The sequence below is a fragment of the Acanthochromis polyacanthus genome, chromosome 18, assembly GCF_021347895.1.
Source record: "Acanthochromis polyacanthus isolate Apoly-LR-REF ecotype Palm Island chromosome 18, KAUST_Apoly_ChrSc, whole genome shotgun sequence".
NCBI lineage: Eukaryota > Metazoa > Chordata > Actinopteri > Pomacentridae > Acanthochromis > Acanthochromis polyacanthus.
This window is the reverse complement of record NC_067130.1, coordinates 23,511,139-23,530,317: the sequence shown is the minus strand read 5'-3', so window position 1 is coordinate 23,530,317 and position 19,179 is coordinate 23,511,139. Positions and strand designations below refer to the sequence as shown.

Sequence of the window (19,179 nt, the reverse complement as noted above, 5' to 3'; positions counted from 1 at the left end):
CTCAGATGTTATTACAGTAGTTCTATACACATTATATACATTAAGACGTTATAAACGTGACAGACCACAGACATCATCAATTCGGGTCATGTGATCGTCTGTAAATAAAACTTGTAATATCTCAAAAACTATAACAGCACAAACGAAAATTTTAACGGCACAAATCAGTACAAACGAAGCACTAAAAAAGTAGACAAGTCTGGTTCATTTTGGAGCAAGCTGGGGGGATGATGACCTCTGAATGACCTAAAAAATAATCTTCAATATCTCAAAAACGATAGCAGCACAAACGAAAATTTTACCGGCACAAATCAGCACAAACGAAGCACTAAAAAAGTAGACAAGTCTGGTTCATTTTGGAGCAAGCTGGGGGGATGATGACCTCTGAATGACCTAAAAAATAATCTTTAATATCTCAAAAACGATAGCAGCACAAACGAAAATTTTAACGGCACAAATCAGCACAAACGAAGCACTAACCACTCAGCCTGTTTGCTTGGATTTTTCTGTGGGCGGGGGGTCAGCTTCACTGAGCTGCCCGGAGTGCTGCAGCATCTCGCCTGTTTTGCTGTTTTCCCCTCTTCTACATTTAGTAAATAATAAAGGAATTACGTTAGAATGCTGTATTGAGTCTAACTTGTCCTAATACCAAAATAACATGAATCTGCTAGGACGAACTAGTAAAGTTTCAATATGTGATTACACTCGTGTATCCCTCTCGATGACGTTGTTTATCAAACTTAGTGCATTTACGCGTGTATATGTGTTACATTGTTTATTTATTTCTATCTAGAGTTCAGAATTGCATGACTCCTCTGACGAAGAGTATGTCCCAGACGCCCCGACATCTTCCTCCAGAGGTCGGGCATGTAAACGAAGCCGTCAGGCGGGCTATGGAGACCGTGGTCGGGGTGCTCGCCTCGCTCCCCGACCACGGCATCTAAACGAAGGCGTCAGCCGGGCTATGGAGGCTGTGGTCGGGGAGCGACGCGAGCACCCCGAGCCAAAAAACGTCCTGCAGTCTCTTGGCCTGACAAACCGTGGGATTGGTAACTTTTCTGGAAGTTGCTGAGACCTGATGCTCTCTCCTCCACAAGCAAAACAAATGTGCGCGCGGTTGCGTAGTGCGTAGCTCGCCCACCTCTGCATGGGCTTGCTTGCTGTGCGCGTAACCGTTGATTGACAGCATGACAAAGCTGAAGCTCGAACTTGATTGGTCGGCAGCAACCGGCGCTTTTTGGAATAACATGGGGGTCTATGAGAGGAAGGCGGAGCTCAGGAATAAATTTTCATATCGCGTTATACTAACTTTATATTATAGTATCGAACTAGACTAACACATTTAAGCTTTGTTAAAAAATGATACATAAATTGAAAACAAACAGATACTCCGGACAGCAGCTTTAAGGACAGAAGCTGCTGTTTATCACTGAGACTGAAGTCAATGTTATCTCATCTTTCAGCGGTGGGAAGGACATTTACTTACTGTTTGGAATTGTCTTTCCTTCATCAGAGTTCAGAGGAAGCAACACAGACTTCATTTTTTCTCTAATAGCTTTATCAAGATTTTCACATGCTTTACAAAGAATCGACTTATAACAACTGTAACGCTGAGACTCACAATACTAATAGACTTTTGTGCCATCTAATTTTGAATTCAATAAATTCCAGATCTGTTCAATTGGGATTCAAGTCTGAACTTTAACTAAGTCAGTTCCAGTCATCCGGATTCCTTTTTCTTGGTCAGCTAATCTCTGCACAGCTTTGAAGTATGCTTGGAGTCATTGTCTTCTTGATATATGAACCCATAACCTATCAGGTTCAATCAAGAAGGGATTCCATGATGCACCATGATGTTGTGGTAGACCTTGTTCATGATACCATCCATTTCCATTTGACCACACATTAAGAATACCTTATCTTGCAATATTTGTCTCAAAAACTCATCCAACCTCATGAAGTGCTTTAATTCAGACTTTGCCTTTCTCAGTTAGTTCCCTACACTTCATCATTTTGAACAGGAGTGAGGAATTTCAAAATTAATTCATGTTTTTCTACTCTAATTAGAGCTAACATACTGCAATTCTCTGACAAGTCAGAAATTAACCAAAAATAACATACAACCACCAAAACAAATTTTCGGTTCAAGAATGCAAGCAATGAAATGTAATCTGTCATCACAATCCAGATATAATGATGTGCATTGCTATTTTTTTCTGCTTTTTTGTAAATCAGTAAACTTGAAAATTCATGGCCCACAACAGTAATTCTATTTTGTCATTAAGATTTCATTTTGACTAAAGAGCTTGCACATACTGACAGATTAACCATGACAGAAACACTAAAAAAATATTTTGGAATCAGCAATTCTGTTAATTTTGGGGCAGCAGTGGCAAACAGCTTACACTGGGTGATGGTCTAATACACACGTGGACAAAATTGTTGGTACCCCTCAGTTAAAGAAGGAAAAACCCACAATTCTCACTGAAATCACTTGAAACTCACAAAAGCAACAATAAATAAAAATTTATTGAAAATTAAATAATCAAAATCAGCCATCACTTTTGAATTGTTGATTAACATAATTATTTAAAAAAACAAACTAATGAAATAGGGCTGGACAAAAATGATGGTACCCATAACTTAATATTTTGTTGCACAACCTTTTGAGGCAATCACTGCAATGAAACGATTTCTGTATTTGTCAATGAGCGTTCTGCAGCTGTCAACAGGTATTTTGGCCCACTCCTCATGAGCAAACAGCTCCAGTTGTCTCAGGTTTGATGGGTGTCTTCTCCAAATGGCATGTTTCAGCTCCTTCCACATATGTTCAATGGGATTCAGATCTGGGCTCATAGAAGGCCACTTTAGAATAGTCCAACGCTTTTCTCTCAGCCATTCTTGGGTGTTTTTGGCTGTGTGTTTTGGATCGTTGTCCTGTTGGAAGACCCATGACCTGCGACTGAGACCAAGCTTTCTGACACTAGGCAGCACATTTCTCTCCAGAATGCCTTGATAGTCTTCAGATTTCATCGTACCTTGCACACTTTCAAGACACCCTGTGCCAGATGCAGCAAAGCAGCCCCAAAACATTACTGAGCCTCCTCCATGTTTCACCGTAGGGACAGTGTTCTTTTCTTCGTATGCTTGGTTTTTGAGTCTATGAACATAGAGTTGATGTGCCTTACCAAAAAGCTCCAGTTTGGTCTCATCTGTCCAAAGGACATTCTCCTAGAAGCTTTGTGGCTTGTCAACATGCATTTTTGCAAATTCCAGTCTGGCTTTTTTATGAGTTTTTTTCAGCAGTGGTGTCCTCCTTGGTCGTCTCCCATGAAGTCCACTTTGGCTCAAACAACGACGAATGGTGCGATCTGACACTGATGTACCTTGGCCTTGGAGTTCACCTTTAATTTCTTTGGAGGTTGCTCTGGGCTCTTTGGATACAATTCCAACGATCCGTCTCTTCAATTTGTCATCAATTTTCCTCTTGCGGCCACGTCCAGGGAGGTTGGCTACTGTCCCGTGGGTCTTGAACTTCTGAATAATATGAGCCACTGTTGTCACAGGAACTTCAAGCTGTTTAGAGATGGTCTTATAGCCTTTACCTTTAAGATGTTTGTCTATAATTCTTTTTCGGATGTCCTGGGACAATTCTCTCCTTCGCTTTCTGTTGTCCATGTTCAGTGTGGTACACACCTTTTCACCAAACAGCAGGGTGACTACTTGTCTCCCTTTAAATAGGCAGACTGACTGATTATGAGTTTGGAAACACCTGTGATGTCAATTAAATGACACACCTGAGTTAATCATGTCACTCTGGTCAAATAGTTTTCAATCTTTTATAGAGGTACCATCATTTTTGTCCAGGCCTGTTTCATTAGTTTGTTTTTTAAAATAATTATGTTAATCAACAATTCAAAAGTAATGGCTGTTTTTGATTATTTAATTTTCAATACATTTTTATTTATTGTTACTTTTGTGAGTTTCAAGTGATTTCAGTGAGAATTGTGGGTTTTTCCTTCTTTAACTGAGGGGTACCAACAATTTTGTCCACGTGTGTACGTTTGCTAAGCACTCTGAATGTACACTGCTCAAAAAAAAATTAAAGGAACACTTTTTAATCCAAGTATAGCATCAAATCAGTGAAACATGTGGGATACTGATCTGGTCAAGAAAGTAACTGAGGGGCTTTTTAGTCCGTTTCAGCTGCTTTGGTGTTCATAAAATTAACAACAGATGCACTAGAGGGGTAACAATGAGACAACCCCCAAAACAGGAATGAGTTTGCAGTTGAAGGCCACTGACATTTTTTTCCTTCCCAATGTTTTCTGACTGTTTTTCACTAGTTTTGCATTTGGCTAGGGTAAGTGCCACTTCTGGTAGCATGAGGCGATACCTGGACCCTACAGAGATTCCACAGACAGTCCAACTCCTCCAGGATGGCACATCAATGTGTGCCATTGCCAGAAGGTTTGCTGTGTCTCCCAGCACATTCTCAAGCGCATGGAGGAGATTCCAGGAGACAGGCAGTTCGTCTGGGAGAGCTTGACAGGGCTGTCGAAGGTCCTCAACCGATCAGCAGGACAGGTATCTGCTCCTTTGTGCAAGGAGGAACAGGATGAGCACTGCAATATCTCTACAAAATGACCTCTAGCAGACCACTGGTGTGAATGTCTCTGATCAAACAATGAGAAAGAGATGTAACGAGAGTGGTCTGAGGGCCCAGCGTCCTCGAGTGCCCGCTGTGCTCGCTGACTGGCACCGTGGAGCTCGGCTGGCATTTGCCATAGAACACAGGAATTTGAAAGTCCACCACTGGTGCCCTGTGCTTTTCACAGATGAGAGCAGGTTCACCCTGAGCGCATGTGACAGGCATGAAAGGGTCTGGAGAAGCCGTGGAGAACGTTATGCTGCCTGTAACATTGTTCAGCATGACCGGTTTGGTGTGGGGAGGCATATCCATGGAGAGACATACAGACCTCTACAGGCTGGACAATGGCACTCTGACTGTTAGGTATCAGGATGAAATCCTTGGACCCATTGTCAGACCCTACATTGGTGCAGTGGTCCTGGATTCCTTCTGGTGCACGACAGTGCCCAGTCTTATGTGGTAAGAGAACTCATGCAGTTCCTGGAGGATGAAGGAACTGATGCCATTAGCTGGCCCCCACGCTCACCTGACCTGAATCCTATAGAACACCTTTGGAACATTGATTTGTTCCATCCGACACCATCAGGTTGCTCCTCAGACTGTCCAGGAGCTCAGCGATGCCCTGGTCCAGCTCTGGCAGGAGATACCCCAGGACGCCATCTGTCGTCTCATTCAGAGCTTGTCCCGGCATCGTCAGTCATGCATACAAGCACATGGAGGCCATACAAACTACTGAATACCATTTTGAGTTGCTGCCAAGGAATTTCAGCAAGATGGACTAGCCTGCCACATCAGTTTTTCACTTTGATTTTGGGGTGTCTTGAGTTTAGCCCTCCTGGGGGGTTGATAATTTTCATTCCCATCAAACAGTGTTGCACTTTTCATTCCTAACACATTATCCAGTCCATATCAATGCTAATATCCAGTTTTTTTTCCCCCCGTATTGAAATATGATGTATTTTCAAAGTGTTCCTTTAATTTTTTTGAGCAGTGTATTAGTACAGTGGGTACGGAAAGTATTCAGCCCCCTTGAAATTTTTGACTCTGTCATTGCAGCCATTTGCCAAAATCAAAAAAGTTCATTTTATTTCTCATTAATGTACACTCAGCACCCCATCTTGACAGAAAAAAAAAGAAATGTAGAAATTTTTGCAAATTTATGAAAAAAGAAAAACTGAAATATCACATGGTCAGAAGTATTCAGACCCTGTGCTCAGTATTGAGTAGAAGCACGCTTTTCAGCTAGTACAGCCATGAGTCTTCTTGGGAATGATGCAACAAATTTTCACACCCGGTTTTGGGGATCCTCTGCCATTCTTCCTTGCAGATCAGGGTTCTCGCCAGGATTTTTTTCAGCGTAACGGCAGGTCCTCCTGCACACACACGCGCGCGCAATAGACGGGAACGGGTCAATCGACAGGAAAGTACAGCTGCGGTGGGGAGACATAAATTAACCTAGATAGGCACCCAGTTGATAAAAACAAACACACATGGCGTTATCTGTCAAAATAACAGCGCAGCGGCCCTAATCACAGTGTTAACCCTTCCTGTTCGGCCAGGTTGGCCAGGTCGGTCAGGAAGCCCGGGGTTAACCCCCTTCACTTCCTCAGCAGCCGTAGAGGCAAAGACACAGGAGCCCAGCCGCATCGAAGAACACTGCAGCCTTTATTGTCTATCAACAGTGGCTGAACTGCACAGTAAGGCCAACCCAGCAACTACACACCTTCTCTCCTCCTCCGACTGCACCGACCATGGCACCGACTGCCGTCTCTCTCACTCGCTCTCCCCCTCCTTCCCCCTCCCTCCCACACACACGCTGCTCTCTCTCCCTCTCTCATGACGGAGCCACACACTCTCATAACAACAGCGTAATCTTTGAAATGCGCTGGCGTAGCAGCCCTAATCACAGCGTAATCTTTTAAACTGAGTGTAACAGGCCGTTAAGATAGCGTAACGACCGTTACGCTGAAATGCGCTGGCGAGAACCCTGCAGATCCTCTCCAGTTCTGTCAGGTTGGATGGTGAACGTTGGTGGACAGCCATTTTGAGGTCTCTCCAGAGATGCTCAATTGGGTTTAGGTCAGGGCTCTGGCTGGGCCAGTCAAGAACGGTCACAGAGTTGTTCAGAAGCCACTCCTTTGTTATTTTAGCTGTGTGCTTAGGGTCATTGTCCTGTTGAAAGGTGAACCTTCGGCCCAGTCTGAGGTCCTGAGCACCTCTGGAAGAGGTTTTCCTCCAGGATATCTCTGTACTTGATATCTCCTTCCTTCAATTGCAACCAGTCGTCCTGTCCCTGCAGCTGAAAAACACCCCCACAACATGATGCTCCCACCACCATGTTTCACTGTTGGGATTGTATTGGGCAGTGCCTGGTTTTCTCCACTTATACCGCTTAGAATTAACACCAAAAAGTTCAATCTTGGTTTCATCAGACCAGAGAATCTTATTTCTTATAGTCTGGGAGTCCTTCATGTGTTTTTTGGCAAACTCTATGCGGGCTTTCATGTGTCTTGCATAAGGAGGGAGGGCGGGATGGGTATTCTTATTTTAAATGTTTTTAAATGTTGTACAGCACTTTGGGAGAGAAAATGGCGGCGACAGAGTAAGACGTGTGTAACGAGGGCTCCCGACAAGCCTCCCAATTTGAGCTTTTTTCTTAACGTATGTCGTTGAACTTTCAGCGTATTTGGCTCTGTTAAGAACACGAAACATTTTAACGTCCCAATAATATTGTAATGGCTGCAAATCTTCGGAAATATAAGTACAGCGGACCACACGGAAGTAGGCCCAACTCAGCCTCGGACCAGAGTTCCTCCAAGACCCAGACGGATGAGTCGGCCCCCCCTTCGCCAAAGCATAGCAAACCTGACACAATGGTGGACCTGAAGGCAGAGGTTCTTCGGGAGCTAAAAGCTGACATTTCGTCGGTGATAAAGAAGGAGATTAAAGAGGCCCTTGCGGAAGATTTTGGTACTCTTAAGCTGGAGATACAGTCTGTGAAGACGGCATTATTCAATAACACCACCGCGCTTCGTGCAGACATGGACCAAATACGAGTCAAAGTTGTCGATATGGAAAATGGCCTCTCCACTTGGTCTGACGAGATCGTCGCTTTACGGGACACAGTGGCCGAGCTGAAAACTGAGGTAAAGTCGCTGAAGGAGAAAAATGAAGACATGGAGGGCCGAATGAGGAGATGTAATCTGCGCATACTGAGAGTGCCCGAGACCGAATCCAGTTCATCACTAGCAGTGGCTAACATGTTAAAAGATGTGTTAGAGCTGGAGAAGGAGCCGCTTGTGGATCGCTCACATCGCTCACCTGGCCAAAAGAAACCGGGAGGACGACCACGAGTGATTGTGGCTAAGTTACATTATTACCAAGACTGTGTGGAGGTACTACGTCGCGCGCGTACTCGTGGCCCTCTGCACTTCAAGAATACACCGATCACAATTGCCCCCGACTTCACTACATCTGTGGCCAAAGCTCGAGCTGAATTCACGGGTGTCAGGAGGCTACTTCGAGACCGACCAGGCGTACGCTACGGATTACTTTATCCGGCAAGGCTCCGTATCACACATGGAGAGGAAGACATGATGTTTGTCGATCCTGATATTGCCATGGCATACGTGAAAGATAAAATCCTTCCAAGACCTGGGGACGAACCGTGAGCAGGGACTAAATTGGATAATAATAATACAGTGTTGTCATCCAGGCTTCCTTCTATTGGACCGCAGCACAAAAGGTGTGTCCATTATATAACTATTTCCTTTTGGTTGTACCAGCTTAATATGCTCATGTCAGTTATCTTGGTGTAATGTTAATCTACGTGTGGGGCGTGATCGGGAGCCCAAGTAGTCAAAGCAGTATTTCTCTCTATAAGCACAGTAATGTGTGGATTTTTTGGTTAGAAGGGTTTTGTTTTGTTGTATATCTCCTGGTTCAAATAGGAGAAAGGGTTAGCTATACCGGATCTTTACTGCTGTATAACTTTTATAATGTTTACATGGGTACAGCTATGTTGGTCTGTGCTGTGCTGTAATATCCAAGATGCTTTAAAATGGTAATGGCTAGTACTAGAGTGCTTAAGCACCCTCATGGGTGGCCAGTTAACTGTGTAAGTTGGAATGTGAAATCACTAAACCATACTTTGAAATATAAGAAAATTATGTTGCATTTAAAACAGCTTAATACTGACATAGCCTTTCTACAGGAGACACATGTGTGCACAGCAGATAGTGCAAGTCTGAGTAAGAAGTGGTCTGGTCAAATATTTCAATCAAATTTCCAAAGCAAATCTAGGGGAGTAGCCATTATGGTTGGCAGACATGTACAGTTCACTGCATCTAACGTGAAGGCAGACACTGCTGGGCGCTTTGTAATAGTAGTAGGTAAACTATGTACACTTCCTGTCATTTTAGCCTCGGTTTATGCACCCAATTGGGACGATTCTGATTTCTTTAGTACACTTTTCTCAATGATATCAAACATGTCAACGCATAGTATTATACTGGGCGGAGATGTCAACTGTGTGCTTTCATTTATGGATCGCAGTGTAACTAGTAAAGTGACCCTCACCAAATCCGCTCATTCAATTAAGTCTTTTTTGGAGACTTATGGAGTGGTTGATGTTTGGCGCGCCCGTAACCCCTCTACAAGGGCATATTCGTTCTATTCCCCTGTACATATGACATATTCTCGCATTGATTATTTTTTCATGGACAAAAACATTATACACTTGGTGAAGGAGTGTGACTATGGAGCCATTGTTGTCTCCGATCACGCCCCTCTCTGTATGAAAATGTTTATTCCTGACACACACTTTGGTTTTCGTCCATGGCGTTTTAACAATTTGCTTCTTTCAGATGAAAACTTTGTTAGATTTATCAATGCAGAAATCAAACATTTCTTAGAAGTTAATCAAACTCCAGGTATGTCATTTTGTAGTATTTGGGAAGCTCTAAAAGCTTACTTAAGGGGTCAAATAATTTCATACAGTGCTCATAAAAAGAGGGAAAATTCTAAACAACTGAAACAACTGAACGAAGCAATTTTGTTATTAGATAGAGAATTTTGCCACACTGCTTCTGCAGAACTTGCTAAAAAACGTGTCTTATTACAAACTGAATATAATACTTCATGTACTCGGCAGGCCGAATATTTAATCTCCAAGTCAAAATGTGGATATTACGAGCATGGGGAGAAAGCAGGGCATCTTCTTGCACACCAATTACGTCAGAGGTCAGCCTATCAAACCATCTCAGCAGTTAACAACGATCAAGGCATTGTATGCACAGACAATGAGGAAATCAACTCATGTTTTACAAAGTTTTACCAGGCATTGTACTCATCTGATTCGACCGCAGAGGCATCAGATTTTGAAGGCTTCCTTAAAGATCTCAATCTCCCTGTAGTAAACCCGAATCAGATTACTGACTTGGAGAGGGATATCTCGGCAGCTGAGATAAGCTTGGCAATTAAGGATATGCAAAACGGCAAGTCTCCAGGGCCAGATGGCTTTACGACTGACTTCTTTAAAAAATTCTCAGATATTCTTGCACCAACATTGTTGACAGTCTTTACAGAATCTTTGAACGCATCAACGCTTCCACTCTCCATGCGTCAGGCTATTATTACCTTATTACTTAAAAAAGATAGAGCCCCCCTGGAATGCAGCTCCTATCGACCAGTGTCACTCCTAAACACAGATGTTAAAATATTGGCAAAAGTTTTAGCAGGGCGCCTGGAGGGGGTGATTCCCACTGTAGTTTCATCCGATCAAACCGGATTTGTAAAAAATTGACAATCCTTTTTTTAATATCCGGCGATTATTTAATATTTTATACACTTCCACTCCACCCGGTCAACAAGATGAGGAAATTATAATATCTTTAGATGCTGAAAAAGCTTTTGACCGGGTGGAGTGGAAATTTCTTTTCAAAGTCTTAGAAACATTTCAATTTGGACTGAAGTTCCTATCATGGATAAAACTGCTTTATTCCTCCCCATTGGCAGCCATCCGTACCAACAATAGTATCTCATCTTTCTTTCAGCTACAACGAGGTACAAGGCAGGGATGCCCCCTCTCGCCGCTTTTGTTCGTGGTTGCAATCGAACCTTTGGCTATAGCCATACGGCAAAAACAGAATATACAGGGAATAAAACGTGCGGGCTCGGAGCATAAAATCTCTCTTTATGCTGATGATGCACTTTTGTTTCTTTCGAATCCTTCAGCTAGTATTCCTGCATTGTTGGAGTTGCTTGGCAAGTTTGGAAGGATATCGGGGTATAAAATCAACCTTCAGAAAAGTGAGATGATGCCATTGACGTCTCTGGAATCAAATTCTTCTGTTTCAATTCCCTTTAAGCTCAATTCTAAAAAATTTAAATATCTAGGCATCTGGGTGACACGCAGCTATAAAGATCTGTACCAAGCAAACTATTCACCCTTACTATCAAATCTTAGAAAGGATATAGCTCGTTGGGAATTACTGCCCCATTCCCTGGGAGGGAGAATTAATTCCGTCAAAATGATTATTTTACCCAAATTTCTCTATCTGTTCCAATGTTTACCTATTTTTCTCTCAAAATCCTTCTTTTCTAAACTAGGTAGCCAGATATCTTCTTTCATATGGAATAAAAAGCATCCAAGAATAGGCAGGAAGATATTGCAGTTGCCCCGTGGGTTGGGTGGTATGTCGCTTCCCAACTTCATGTATTACTATTGGGCGATAAACAGCAGAGCAGCGCTGTATTGGTTAAGAAGAGATAATGCTGTACCAAGTTGGGTATCTTTAGAGAAAGCCTCAATAAACTCAAGCTCTCCTGCTGCGCTGCTCTGCTCCGAATTGCCTTTTAAACAGCCCATTTCTTCATATTCTTCTAACCCTGGAATCTGGAATCAGTGTAGACGGTCTTTTAAACTTAACAAATTATCATTCATGGCACCTGTTTCCTACAATCATATGTTTATTCCCTCAATGATAGATGAGGTCTTTAACATCTGGGATCAGAATGGAATACATTCCTTATATGATCTTTATATAAATGATACTTTTGGTTCCTTTGAACAGCTAGTGGACAAATTCAAGATTCCCAAATCACATTTCTTCAGATTTTTGCAAGTGAGAAGTTTTGTTAGGTCAAACTCTGATTGTTTTCCTCTGCGTCCCCCCGCTCATTGATGGATGATCTTCTGGACTATCGAAATGACATGATGACGGTTTTAAGCAAGATCTATTCTCTGTTTGCTTCATGTCATGAAACCAACCTAGATGAGCTTAAGGGGAAGTGGGAAACCGACCTGGAGGAGCCGATATCAGATACAGACTGGCAAAAGATAATCAAGAATATTCACTCTTCTTCGATTTCAGTCAGACATACTGTGGTTCAGTTTAAAGTGGTCCATCGTTTGCACTGGTCCAAAGACAAGCTGTTCAGGATCAAGTCGGACCTGGATCCTTCATGTGACCGCTGTAAACGGACACCTGCCACCCTTCTACATACATTCTGGACATGTCCAAAACTGTGTGAATACTGGCAAGCAATTTTTGACACCTTCTCTGACATTTGTGGAACGTTGGTGGACTCTTCCCCTCTGATTGCCTTGTTTGGGGTGGTTCCTGTAAATACCCCCTTAGACAGGCATCAAAGAGATATGATTGCTTTTTGCTCATTGTTAGCACGAAGACTCATTTTGTTTAAATGGAAAAATTCATGTCTACCAACTTATGGTCATTGGATGAAGGAGGTGATGAGCCATTTACATTTAGAAAAGATTAGATACACAACAAAGGGTTCAATTGGAAAATTTTATGATCAGTGGCTGCCATTTCTGTCCTACTTTGAAAATGAGTCTGCTGACAGGCTGACGTGATTTCATATGTGTAATACATATTGGGGCTGAAACAATTAGTCAATCATTCGAGATTGATTGATTGTTGAAATGACCGTCAGCTAATTCGATGGTCGGTGATAAGTTGTTGGTGGGGGCACCCACTCTGGGGCAAGTTTGCAGTTCTAGGGGGTTTTATATGAGTGGCGATCAGAAAAAAGAAAAAGCGGTTTGGGAGCCATGCACGAAGTGAGTGTCCCAAGGGAGGGGTGTTTATTTGTAAATTTGCCCCATCCACGGGGTCTGTAATGGCATGTCTGGGGCTTCGTACAGTTCAAATTTTGTCAGAGGTGTCATATTTACACACTCTATGTAATTGACCGATTACTCGATTGATAAACTAGTATTCAATAGATTGATCAATTACCAACATGATCGTTAGCTGCAGCCCTAATGTGTATTCTATTTTATTTATTTTTTAAATATATTTTCAATTGTGTAGTTTTTCTCTAGATCCGGTATAGTGGGGTGGGGTTTTGTTTGTATGTTTGTTTATTTGTTCCTTTAATTGTTGAAAAATAAAAATAAAAAGACATTGATCAAAAAAAAATGTTGTACAGCACTTTGAGCTGCTTTTTATTGTATGAAAAGTGCTTTATAAATCAAGTTTGATTTGATTTGATTTGCACTGAGGAGAGGCTTCTGTCGGGCCACTCTGCCATAAAGCCCCGACTGGTGGAGGGCTGCAGTGATAGTTGACTTTGTGGAACTTTCTCCTATCTCCCGACTGCATCTCTGGAGCTCAGCCACAGTGATCTTTGGGTTCTTCTTTACCTCTCTCACCAAGACTCTTCTCCCACCATTGCTCAGTTTGGCTGGATGGCCAGGTCGAGGAAGAGTTGTGGTTGTCCCAAACTTCTTCCATTTGAGGATTATGGAGGCCACTGTGCTTTTTGGAACCTTGAGTCCTGCAGAAATTCTTTTGTAACCTTGGCCAGATCTGTGCCTTGCCACAATTCTGTCTCTGAGCTCCTTGGGCAGTTCCTTCCACCTCATGATTCTCATTTGCTCTGACATGCACTGTGAGCTGTAAGGTCTTACATAGACAGGTGTGTGCCTTTCCTAATCAAGTCCAATCAGTTTAATTAAACACAACTGGACTCCAATAAAGAAGCAGAACCATCTCGAGGAGGATCAGAAGAAATGGACAGCATGTGAGTTAAATATGAATGTCACTGCAAAGGGTCTGAATACTTATGACCATGTGATATTTCAGTTTTTTTTTAATAAATTTGCAAAAATGTCTACATTTCTGGTGTTGTGAAGCATGGAGATATGAGATCCCAGAATCAGCCACAAGGGGGAGACTCTGACAGAACAACAGCTGAATAAGGGAACATTGTGATATTCTAACCTGTGATTTAGGATAAAATTATGCCATAACCTAATGAATGTGTTCGAACTAACCAAGTGTCTATTAGTCATGTTCCTTAATTTTGAAACAGTGTAAAAATCAGAAGCGTGTCTCACTGTAAAACATGATGGTTTGATTTTTTTTTACTTTTTATTTTCACGTTTTTCATTTTACAACAACACAGAACTCCAAATAAAATTAGAACATTACAAAAAAGAGAAAAAATTAACAGAAAAAAAAGAAAAAGAAAAAAAGGTGTGTGTTTGGGGGGGGAAGTGGATTGTCATCTCACTCGTCCTTACAAGGTTCTCTGTCAAGCTTTAGTAATTCCATCTTTCTCTTGTATTGAAGCCATCTGTCCCAACGATGGTCCAGAGTTTTTATTTTAAATTTCAGAAGGTAGGTCAGTTTTTCCATAGAATATATTTCCTCTAGAATTGTGAGCCACTGGTCTGTTCCTGGAGGGTCAGTTCTCATCCAGTTTCTCGTAATGGTCTTCTTGCATGCAAGAATCATTATTTTGAAGAGATATATGTTCTTTTTATGAATACAGTTTCCTGGAAGTAGGCCCAGATATAACACCCGAGGGTCCCTGGGTATAGTTGTAATAAAAATCTTCTCCAGAATCTGGGTAACTCCTTCCCATAATGTTTGACTTGTAATACAAGACCAGAAAATATGTGAATGACTGGCAAACATATTTCCACACTTCCTCCAACAGTGTTGTTGTATGTCACTTTGTTTAGAATTAATATGCAGTGTGATAAAAGAATCTTATTAGATTTTTCCAGCCAAATTGCCTCCACCCTTTGAACTAGTAGTGGTCTGTTGGGTCATGCAGATTGTTTGCCAGTCATCCTTTGACAGAACAACATTCATTTCCTTTTCCCATTTTGATTTAATATAAAGTGTATCATTCCCCATGTGGTTCTCTAGGCCATTATATAGTTTGGATACAATTGTAATGGGGGTAATGTTTGTATGCATCTGTAAACACTTTCAGCACAATATTATCCCACTGAAGAATCCCTCTTTTAATATATTTCTCAAAAAATTCTCTCAACTGAAAATATCTGAACCTGTCTTTGTTCTCCAGACCAAACTCTTGTTTCAGTCTTTCAAAGGTCTTAAAGGACCTCCCCTCTATGAGCGTACACATGGCTGTCATGTCTCTTTCTTTCCACCTTGCAAAGGTATTGTCAGTCCTACCAGGCCCAGACTTAAGAGGACAAGGCGGGCCAGACAAGAAGCCTACATTCTCCCTCCATCTTATGTTTTTTCACCAACTCGTACCATATCTTCAGTGATTCTTTTACAATAGAGTTATCTCTCTTTGGATCTGGATTTTCCTTTTCACCTAGTCTTGTCTGAGGGCACCTCTTACAAAAAACTCAATGTGCTTCCATCTTAGCCTGATAATTTGTTGAGCACCAGTAAACCAGGTATCTGATTTGGGCTGCATAATAGTATTTTTTTTAAAATTAGGCAGAGCTAGGCCTCCATTTTCCTTACTCAGCTGAAGTGTTTTAAATTTAACTCTGGGTCTTGCTCCAGCCCAAATAAATCTTGAAATTTGTTTATCCCATGATCTAAATTGAGTTTCAGGTATTCTAAATGGTAATGATAAAAATAAGTACAATAGTCTTGGCAACAGATTCATTTTTACCGTGTCAATTCTTGCGTCAAAATCTAAGACCAGCTTTGACCATTTTATCATGTCTTTTTGAATTTGGTCATTAATCTTACTATAATTAATCTTAAAGATTGCATCCAGATCCCTGGAAATTATTACCCCCAAATATTTAATTGATTCTGTGTCCCAATTTAGGTGGAGTGTCTGTCTTATTGTCTCATTTGGTTTATAATTAAGGGGGAGTATCTGAGTTTTGGAAATATTGACTTAATAGCCTGAAATCGAACCAAATTCTTCCAAAGTAATCATAAGTTGAGGGAGAGTAGAGTCTGGGTCCTGGAGATAAATAATTACATCATCTGCAAAAAGTCCTATTATATGTTCTTTCTTTGAAATTGTGATTCCCTTCAGATCCTTATTATGTCTTATAACTTCAGCCAATGGCTCTATATATAATGCAAAGAGAGCTGGGGAGAGGCAGCAACCCTGATGTGTTCCTCTATATAACTTAAAACTGTTTGTCAGGTCTCCATTAGTCTTTATTCTAGCAGTGGGGTCCCTGTACAGGGCTTGAATGCACCTGACAAATTGGTTATTGAATCCAAGCCTCTCCAGCACACAATAAAGGAAAGCCCAATTTACTCTGTCAAACACCTTTTCCGCATCCAAACTGACGATGATTGCACTAAGATGTTGGTTATTGGCCTGTTCTATAATATGAAAAGTACGCCTGATGTTATCTTGCGTTTGATAGCCTTTTATGAATCCTGTTTGGTCCTCATGTATTAAATCGGGGAGAAAGCCTTTGAGTCTTTTAGATATAATTGACGTGAATATTTTGTAATCTACGTTTAAAATAGATATTGGGCAGTAAGACTGACATTATTCTTGGTTTTTTCCTTCCTTTGGAAGGACAGTTATCACTGCCTTTTTCCAGGATGGTGGAGTTGTTGCCATACTAAGTGTCCAATTTAATGATTCTAATAGAACTGTAGACAAGTCATCTTTAAAGACCTTGTACCATTCGTTAGGGTACCCATCGCTCCCTGGGCTTTTGTTAGTTTTCAATCTATTTATTACAGATTCTAACTCTTTTTTAGTTATGGGGGCATTTAGTGTATCATTTTGTATCCGTCCTATAGAGGGGAGGTCCAGTCCAGCCAAGTACTATTGAGTTGCTTCTACATTATTTCCAGGCTGCGAGTATAATTTTTCATAGTATCTTTTGATGTCACCCGGGGCTCCGGTAGCTTCTGCCTCGTTCTCCTCCTGGCTAGCAACCACGTAGTTAGCCATGCTGTTTTTAACTTTACTCTTTGGCATTTTCAGCCTCTTAACCCTTTAAGCTTCAGTCAATTCCAGCCGTTTTCAGTACAAAAAATTGCTAATATTCTATTTTTAAATTAAAAAAATGACGAAAAATACAGGGAATATTGGACACACATCGCGAGGTGCATTTCCTTGAAAACGACCGATTTGTGGATTTTATACCGACTTCAGGACATGTTTTGGACAAAATAGTTTACTGACTTGTGTTGTCTGGATGTAAAAGGTTGGATTATGGCCGTTTTTTGTGGAATCTTTTTTTCTGTGTGTAATAATGAACCCAGAAATGTGAGTCGCGCTGTGTGCATTGAAGCCGTGTATAGAGAACGGATGGATGAATATTTGTTTTTGTCGGACAAATGTGTTTTTCTCACCCGCTGTGGTCATCACATCTGAAAGTGGTTTATACCGGCGGATTCATGAGAATCTAAGCTTTCCATCGGCGTATAGTGTTTGTATAATCGTGTTTGCAGCCGTCGGACATTCTTGAAATTCCTATGCAAATTAGTAAGTGTACCGCCGGCGGTACACCTACGATGCACTGAAGCGTAAAGGGTTAAGGTCCCCCTTTGTGTTATTCCCACTCAAATGTCGATATAAAGCTTAAATGTCTAGCTTACGAGTCTTTTAGTGGGTAAGATTTTACGGATCTGTGGCGAGCTGCTCCGACTCACGTCCTTTCGCTACATGTCCAAATCGGAAATCATTTTTTATTTTTCGCAGCGGTTTGATTATTTTTGAAAGGTTGTCTTGAGAATCTTTGTTTTTAGAAGTAACCAAGTCGGAACAGCAGCTCACTGTGAAAAGTGATGTTCTTGGTTACCATAGGAAACTGGTGTTTTTGATAGATTTGACTAAAATGAGGAACTTGTGCTTTATGAAATGAGAATGCTTTTAAGAGTTTTGATTACTATGAAACTGAGATGTTTTAGGAAGAGTTTTGACTACTGCTAAACTAAGAGGGTTTTAACTTCATATTGAGATAAGAAGTCAAAAGTTGAGGTGAACTAGGGTCAAATGTTCACCATAAAGGTTACTAAACTCAAAGTAGATTGTGGATTATTAAAAGTCTGTACACATTGTCCAAAAGATTGCAGAATGGGATGCCAGCGACAGTTGGAGGCTGACATCGGTTTCTCCACTTCCTGATCAGGAGCCTGTGCTGAGCTGCAGACAGGACAGGACAGATCAGGGGGGCAAGATGGGCTGTCTGGACAGTCCAAAACAGATAGTTTCAGTTCCTTAAAAGTGGAGGTGTCCATGCAGTCAGTGAATGGTAAAAGTGTGCGAGTTGGGAGGGGAGAAGATGGAGATCATTGCTATGTTAATTAAGGCTGTAGTCATTGCATATGCAAAAGGTTCAGTTCAATATAAATTACACCTGATCGAGACGCAAGTGGGGAGTCGTTGGGTGGTAGTTGCTCGATGCAAACCAGGGTAGAAATGCCCTGAGCAAAGGGGACTTTATCACGCAACTCCGGACGGGGGATTCAACATGATCTGCAACGGAATAACTGTTCTATTGGAATTATTGACGAAAGTACTGCTTTTTCTGCATTGTTGATGGATTACGGAACTGTGATCTGGAAACAGCACTGACTGATGGAACATTGCTGGACTCTATTATTTCCAAAGGAATAACACCAGAGTGGATAACAACAAAGTTTATTGGCCCAAACATCAAAGTAGGATACTTGCAGATCTAAATCTGGTCCGGACCCCGGAGTTGGGAGGGGGGAAGATGGATATCATTGCTATGTTAATTAAGGGTGTAGTCATTGCATATGCAAAAGGTTCAGTTCACTATAAATTACACCTGATCGAGACGCAAGTGGGGAGTCGTTGGGTGGTAGTTGCTCGATGCAAACCAGGGTAGAAATGCCCTGAGCAAAGGGTGACCACTGTTTAATGGAGGGGTTACCAGGAGAAGATGCAGAACCAGAGCTCTGGGCAGGCAGAGTTCTTAAAAAGTCCCAAAGGGTAGAGGGGGGAGAGAGAGAGCTGGTAAATCCACCTAGACCAACTAAATAAATAATTGATCTTAAGAGGATCAGTGGAATGCCTACCCCCCTCCTCAGCTCTGCGTCTAACAGGTCCGGTTCTCCAGCCCAGTGGGGTGTGACCCACCGTTCTGAAGAACATTTAAGCTGGTATTTCGAGGAAAATTCACCTAGCCTCTCACTGCCTCCATCCAGACGCCTAATCCTGCTTCCTCTGATAATTTAACTGAGTAGCCACTTTCGAATGGTCAGTTAAATTATCAGAGGAAGCAGGATTAGGCGTCTGGATGGAGGCAGTGAGAGGCTAGGTGAATTTTCCTC

General features: G+C 41.7%; 1 protein-coding gene across 4 annotated transcripts in view; it reads left to right on the top strand.

The window, feature by feature from the left end:
• Positions 1 to 19,179, top strand: part of slc25a25b (solute carrier family 25 member 25b) — an 81,448-nt gene that overhangs the window by 2,081 nt on the left and 60,188 nt on the right. Inside the window, exon 2 of one of the 4 annotated variants that reach the window (XM_051938379.1) lies at positions 4,347 to 17,708. The exons of 2 other annotated variants lie outside the window; for them this stretch is intronic. In XM_051938379.1, coding sequence (XP_051794339.1) covers positions 8,712 to 10,454 — 1,743 coding nt within the window. In that variant the 5' untranslated portion in view covers positions 4,347 to 8,711 and the 3' untranslated portion in view covers positions 10,455 to 17,708. Of the gene's footprint in view, positions 1 to 4,346; positions 17,709 to 19,179 lie in introns of those variants that run through there. One more of the 4 variants, XM_051938380.1, reaches the window with a different exon arrangement.